This window comes from Penaeus monodon, chromosome 1 (assembly GCF_015228065.2).
Source record: "Penaeus monodon isolate SGIC_2016 chromosome 1, NSTDA_Pmon_1, whole genome shotgun sequence".
Lineage (NCBI taxonomy): Eukaryota > Metazoa > Arthropoda > Malacostraca > Decapoda > Penaeidae > Penaeus > Penaeus monodon.
This window is the reverse complement of record NC_051386.1, coordinates 59,520,430-59,527,929: the sequence shown is the minus strand read 5'-3', so window position 1 is coordinate 59,527,929 and position 7,500 is coordinate 59,520,430. Positions and strand designations below refer to the sequence as shown.

Genomic DNA, 7,500 nt, shown 5'->3' with positions numbered 1-7,500 from the left:
TTTAAGCTACTATTAGCTTCAATAGATTTCTTTAACAAACTGTAAATACAAACATCATGCAGTGAGAAAAGCTGTATTTTCAATAAGTAAAATCACCTCATGCTTTTAAAAGTGTATGATAAAATAAGGCAATTGCAAATGTCAAATACAGTTAATAGAATAAAATGCCTACTCGTAAACAAACGACTAAACAAATCATTTTGTAGTCATGAAATTATAAAAAGGTAAAATATTGTAAATCATTACTTTCACATCTTGTACAATATTCTATTTTCCACACTTATAACTTTTTTTTTTTTTTTTTTATCACAGTATCCATGCAAACACAAGAGCAATTTCATCATGAAGCTATTAGCAACAAATTCATATTTTATATAATCAAAATAATTTAGACTATACTCATGCTCTGAAGAAAGTAATTTCCATCTGTTTCAGTCACATATCACAAAAACTGCATCGTGAAAGCTTTATTAGTCACAAATTGTAGGTAGCGGAATATCCATATGGTTGGGCAATGTCTAGTGTCCTGTAACCTTCTCCTGAGAAACATTTCTCTATTGCCATGTTCCATATGAAATGATGATTAAGTTACTGAAATCAATTTAGAAAAACACCATGCTTCTCACAACAACAAATATTCAGGCATTCTTTTAAAAACCTCCAACCTTTTTCTTTGGCCCAGAGTCTGTCTTGCTGGCAGATTGGGTACCCTGCAAAAATATGTGGGGCTTAAGGAACAAAGCTCTACATTCATAAGATACAGGATATACTATATGAAAAAATACTATTCTTGGTGAAACTAAAGAAGCTTGAAGTCAAGACTTTAAGAAACAGTAAGCGTGTAAATAAAAACATAACATGAAGGGTCATCCAAATTTTTTTCACCTTACGAATTGAATCAGTCTTTTAACTATGGTCTTAAATACCATCTTAATTGACTAAGAAACAGGAAATTGTGTGGATAATATACAAAATAATTCTGTGAGTAAATAATCACTAATTCTGCACGACTTCCAAAAACAGAAATCTTGCAGGTAAATCACATCATTACAGACCTCATCAGCCCCATGGTTACTGGTGTACGTCATGTAAAAAACCTGTTTTCAAGCGTCATTAGCTCATTTACCTCCACAATTTCTCTTAGCTTCAAATTTCTCTCTAAGTATGCTTATCATTCTGGTTTTAACAATGAAAGCACAGAAAGGAACCCTTCCGTTGTTTTATCAGTAATGCATCACACAAATCAATACAAAATTCCTCAAAATCTTGACTTACAATTCATAATGTTTTACTCTAACCTTAAAAATAAGCACTGACTTTCTGTCTATAGGCTTAATACACTAAAATAGACAACTATATTTTCCAGCCTATCACTCAAATCCTTCTATTTAGCACTCTTCCTCTAACATGAGAAAAGCATGAATCAATACACATCACAAAAGGTGGGTTTCTATACACGGTATTTAGACACCATACACATATATATATATCTCAAACAGCAATTTTAAAAAATTAAAAAACAATGAAACACTCGATTCTCCTAAAGGCAAAAAAGAAACCAAAAAAAAAAAACACATGGACACTGAAAAAAAGAAGAAGAAAACTGCCTCTTGCTTTGGGTGCTTGCTCTACAAAGGCAAGACCCTTGCAGGTGTGCTGTGCCTGAGGGAGGTTGAGGGGCAAGACTGAGGGTGGTTTCCTTCGAGGCTTTTCCCACAGCGAGTCTCCTGGGGGGTCAGAGGTCAGGCAAGGGAAGGAACCTCGCCCTCCCGAACTCTTAACATTCGGGTCACTCACTCTCCCTCACTCACTCACTCACACACTCACACATTACTCGGGGGGAGGGAGGGTTTGGTTATAATGGGTCACACGATTCAAGTCTCGACTCGAACGCCATCCACAGCTGACATTATGGAGGGATGGGGTTTTTCCCCCTCGAGGAACAACGCTACCTGTTAACCGAGGTAATGATGCAATCCTCCTCGACTTTCTACTCGGTCTCTCTCTCTCCCTCTTTCTCTCTCTCTCTCTTTCCACCGCAGGCTTTGTTTACATGCCGTGACGGGAATAGAAAACGGGGACTGCGGAGGACGCGAGGGTAGACTGTTTCATTTCGGTTTTCGGGTGTGTGTGTGTGTGGGGGGGGGGGAGAGGTGTGTGTGGGGGGGAGGTGTGTGTGGGGGGGAGAGGTGTGTGTGTGGGTGGGAGAAGGTGTGTCTGTGGGGGGGGGGGAGAAGGTGTGTGTGTGGGGGGGGGAAGGTGGGTGTGTGGGGGGAGAAGGTGTGTGGGGGGGGGGAAGGTGTGTGTGTGTGTGTGTGTGTGTGTGTGTGTGTGTGTGTGTGTGTGTGTGTGTGTGTGTGTGTGTGTGAGTGAGTGAGTGAGTGAGTGAGTGAGTGAGTGAGTGAGTGTGTGTGAGTGAGTGTGAGTGAGTGTGTGAGTGAATGAGTGAGTGTGTGAGTGAGTGAGTGAGTGAGTGTGTGAGTGAGTAAGTGAGTGTGTGAGTGAGTGAGTGTGTAAGTGAGTGTGTAAGTGTGTGTGTAAGTGTAATTGCGTGCGTATATACGAGTGTTTATGTATGCATCAGCGTATGCGTTTACGTGTGCTCGCAAGCGTTCTCTGATCATACCTGAGCATGTCCATGTAAGATTGTGGAAGCTTGTATTTTACATTGCAAACAATATTCCTCCCAAATGTGAATGTGAAAGTGAATGATTTAAATTAGGAATGTGAATGTGACTTTAAACACAAGCATACTAACGTTTTATCTACTAAAGTTTACCTGGGTGCGTGTCATTTTATCCTTGTGGTTCTTTGTATATGACTCAGTGTGAATTCCGGTTAATTCCGAAGACACAATGATTAAGCAGATATTCCCTAACATTCCTCACGCACTTGAACTTCGTCATCTTTCATTTTGGGATCATATGCACACTTGCATCATGTGGATATCTAATGCGGATACCGGACAAGAACCGCAAATAACGTTTCTTTCTCACTCTCCCTTCCTCTCCACCTGTCTCTCTCTCTCTCTTCCTCTGTCAAGCAAGCAAGCAAGCAAGCAAGCAAGCAATCTCTCTCTCTCTCTCTCTCTCTCTCTCTCTCTCTCTCTCTCCCTTCCTTCATTCCTCTCTCTCTCTCTCCCTTTCTTTATCCTCTCTCTCTCTCTCCTCATCCTCTCCCTCTCTCTCCCTCTCTCTCTCCCTCTCTCTCTCTCTCTCTCTCTCTCTCTCTCTCTCTCCCTTCCTTGTCCTCTTCTCTCTCTCTCTCTCTCCCTTCCTTCATTCCTCTCTCTCTCTCTCCCTTCCTTCATTCCTCTCTCTCTCCCTTCCTTCATTCCTCTCTCTCTCTCTCTCTCTCTCTCTCTCTCTCTCTCTCGCTCATGCCATTCATTCACACACGGACTGAGGTTTCCCCACAGTCGAGGAGTTAGTAGAACGCAATGAGAATATTCACCTGGATGAGGTTCCTTAGGAAATTCATTGTTGAAGAGAGCAGCAGCTGGCGCACTTTCGCACGTTAAACAAAAGAGAATCTTCTCTCAAATCACATCATATCAACTCAATCCTGTTTCATATGCTGGAACTGCGGGCAAAGTTCAATGAAATAACAATACGGCGTGATATATCTTGGAATTCTTTCCACACAATTTTTTTTTTCTTTTTCTTTTTCTCCTCTTTTCACAATTGTTATCGTGTCATTACAGTCTTGTCTTTAGAATTGTCTTCGCTCTGTTCAACGGAGCGTGAATTCACGGGCTAATGCGATTGTATTTAGGCAAAGGATGATTGTTCCCATCGCGAATGTGCATTGATAATTAATTAATAATGGTCGGCGGTCGAGAACATCTATTAATATCCAACCCTTGTTTCTGCGAGGTCTTGCGTTAGATCAATTAATGCCGCTTCACACACACTCTTATAGTCTGATGCACAAAGTTATTTCAATTCAAAAAGGTTCTGCGCATGCCATACAATATAGGCCTATACGTCATTTCACATACCCCTCAGTGCGGTACCCACACCCTACAAAGCATTACCAATAACTAGTGAAAACAGTAACTTCAAGTAATTTCACTGAATCCTCGCATCTCTCACTTTGATAAGAACATATTCTACTTTTGACACGCTGACCCAATTTCTCTGAATCTTCGCATCTCTCACCCACACCCTTGGGGCAGTGAACAGTCTACCTTTAACATGCTGACCCTAAGCTATGCAGTGAGCTGATGTTGCTGACTCCGTAGCTGACATGTTTGTGAGTCGGACGTGGGGTTTCGCTTGGCAGAAAACCAACACTTTTTTTTTTCGTCTTTTTTTGTCTTTCTTAAGCGAATATGGAGGCATTCCTTCCACTTTAGTGCTCTCTTTACATAACTCATGTACTCGACTCACAGCACCGTGGAAAATTAAGCGGTTATTTTTCTTTTTTTGACGTTGTTGTTGCTTATCGTCATATATCACAGTTTTGGAAAATATGACATTATATATATATATATATATATATATATATATATATATATATATATATAAAAACATATATATATATATATATATATATATATATATATATATATATATATATATATGCATATAATATCATATATATATATATATATATATTATAATATATATATATATAATATATATCATAATATATATATATATATATAATATATTAATATATATATATAATATTATACTATATATATTCATATATATTATATAATATATATATTATATATATAATATATATTCATATATATAAATATATATATATTGCATATATATACATATATATTCATAATATATATCATATATAATATATATATATATATATATATATATATATATATATATATATATATATACATATATATTAGATATGCATATATCTATATCTATCTATCTATCTATATATATATATGTAATATATAAATATATAAATATATAAATATATATATATATATATATATATATATATATATATATCAACAACATCACCATTACCTTTATTTCAAGATCATCAACATCGCCATAGTCTTTACCACCCTCATAAATAACAGTACCGTCGTTACCCCCTCATTATTGTTATCAAATACACATCTACGCACCCATAACCTCACCTAACAGCAGGGACCATTAGCTTAAGAAATCCATAAAGACCCTAAGTTAGGCGTATTAATGCAAAGTATACGGAAGGCGACGAAGCCAAGGGAATACATGAAAGTTAATGTGACGGTGTAAGACAAGTGTTTCTATGAGGCGGAAGGGGGTAATTGGGTCTAGAGAGTGGGCGCGTGGGCGTGTGGGCGGGACAGGAGAGTAAAATAACACCAAGAGTTCAAAAGAGTTTTAAATAACACCGAAGAATGCAAGGCAAAGACAGCATACAGTCATATTCTGGAGAGGGATCTGTAACAAATATTAGATATGGAATATGCAGATAATGCAAGTTAGTAAGGCAAGTCCATGTTATATAGCCTAGTATGCATTTTGAAAACAATAAATTCGTCCCTCTTTGAACAAATAAATATTCGAACACTCAAGTCATTTCAAAATCAAATCTCTTTCCAAGTCTTCAGCTTAACGGCCTGTCGCAATTATAGCATTGTGCTTGCGTCATCCTTAAGTAAATGTACACGACGTGAATTCGCATGATACAAACAAGTCCATTCACATACGAATGATGCGAGAGAGAGAAAAAAATCACTTCAGATAAGCGCCACTCTGTCTGTTATATCCAGACGTGACGCTAACCAGGTGTCTCTGCAGATGATAAACACACAAGAACATTTAGGTTTCACACGGCAAAGCAGGTGTTTCACAGGTGCGTTTGTGCCTGATGCTTTCCTTATCGACACTGACAGGTGAACTCACAAAGCTGTATTCACAGCTTTTTATAAATCGTGTAAACCGAATATTCCACGAGCGTGAGTTTACACGAAGCACCGCCTGCCAAACTGAGTCACAGTTTAGCCTAGCTGCGTTTCACCTTCTCTCCCTCTCTCTGGTTTGGGGCACAACACGTGCGCTCCGACTTCCGGGACGGCAGCGCGCGCTCTCTCGCTTCCTCAACCGCGTGCATGTAATCCTCACCGACAACGGGAGGCACCTGGACATCAACACGTCAGGGTCATCTCACCGCCAGCTCACCCTTCCCTTGGCCAGCGCCAGGGCCTCCTCGCCAGCTCTACGCCCGGCGCCACACTGTGCTGGCGCCAACCGCAGAGCCGTGCCAGTGTACTCGCCAGGGCGCCCTCACTCTGGTATGTCTCGCTGCCACATACCTCGAGGTTCAAGCCAGCCATCATTATAAGGTGGCGAGTGGACGCCACCTGACTTTCCTGCGAGGCAAGGGCACGAGGACTGTCACAAGGCTGTCACGCGATCCCTGTAACGCGGTGTGTGGGGGGGGGGGTCATGGTAACACAACCTCATTCCGCGTGTACTCGGGAGCCAAGGCAAGGCGAAGGGTATTAAATGGCTTCCATCTCGCCTACTTCTCACGTGCAGGTCTCCTTTTTTCCCGAGCGAGACGATCATCCTCAGAAATAAACAGGTCTTTCCCTCCACGCTGTCCGTACCTCGCCCAGAAGTGGCCCTCCCTCGCCCTTAAATGGCCCTACGTCGCCCTGAAGTGGCCCTCCCTCGCTCTGAAGTGGCCCTCCCTCGCCCTTAAATGGCCCTACGTCGCCCTGACAACCTCCCTGCCACCCACGCACGTATTTTAAACGACGGCCTTGACGTGATTTCACCCTTCCGTTTAGTGCATTTCTATAAATCGCGGCATAAAACAACAAACAAACAATTCAAACAAACCTATCCCCAGCAGAAGAACCAAGGCTCGATAATCCTTGAGAAAAAGGACGCAAGACGTAATATCAGACAAGACGAAAAGGCCCCCGAGAATTTTTGGCCACGTGTTGTCTCAGCGTCGACCACCTCCCCCACCCCACCCATTCCGCCCGCGTCCGAATGCGTCACAACACCGTCACGGGACAAAAGCCTATGACATCTGTCACCCGCCCTACTTACCGACACAACCTATCTACGAATCTCACCTCCCCCCTAACCCACACTCCCTGCCCCCCACCCTACCTTCCCCTTAGAGCCCCTGGGCATCAGGCGCAGGTGTGGTGAGCAAAAGCTGGGTCGTTGCATACCTTGGGGCACACGCAACCACTGCTCGGCCCAGGGACACCACATGGACGCTTTCGAGCCAATGAGAACACCACACGCGGGGTGTTTGTGCTGCAGAAGCCTGCACTTTCGACGTTTGAGGCTACGCGAGCGAGCGAGCGAGTGAGTGAGTGAATGAGTTGCGTGCGTTGAGTGATTATAAGAGAGTTGAGTTGTGGGATTGGAACTGCGGTGAGTTGTGAGAGTTTATCTGAACTGAGTTGGGTTGAGTTGAGTTCAGTTGAGAGGGTTGGTTTTGAGTTGTGAGAGCTGATTTGAGTTAAACTGAGCTGAATCGACTTGGGTTGAGTCGATCCGAGTT

General features: G+C 41.7%; 1 protein-coding gene across 21 annotated transcripts in view; it reads right to left on the bottom strand.

Annotated features, from left to right (window-relative positions):
• The window catches only part of LOC119574895 (lisH domain-containing protein C1711.05-like), a 77,965-nt gene that overhangs the window by 8,274 nt on the left and 62,191 nt on the right, over positions 1 to 7,500 (bottom strand). For 7 of the 21 annotated variants that reach the window (XM_037922222.1, XM_037922242.1, XM_037922283.1 and 4 more), the window contains exons 2-3: positions 3,454 to 3,582; positions 666 to 710 (exon numbers count right to left, since the gene is read on the bottom strand). The exons of 5 other annotated variants lie outside the window; for them this stretch is intronic. In XM_037922222.1, coding sequence (XP_037778150.1) covers positions 666 to 710; positions 3,454 to 3,480 — 72 coding nt within the window. In that variant the 5' untranslated portion in view covers positions 3,481 to 3,582. Of the gene's footprint in view, positions 1 to 665; positions 711 to 3,453; positions 3,583 to 6,095; positions 6,112 to 6,141; positions 6,208 to 7,500 lie in introns of those variants that run through there. 9 more of the 21 variants (XM_037922171.1, XM_037922188.1, XM_037922182.1 and 6 more) reach the window with 5 other exon arrangements.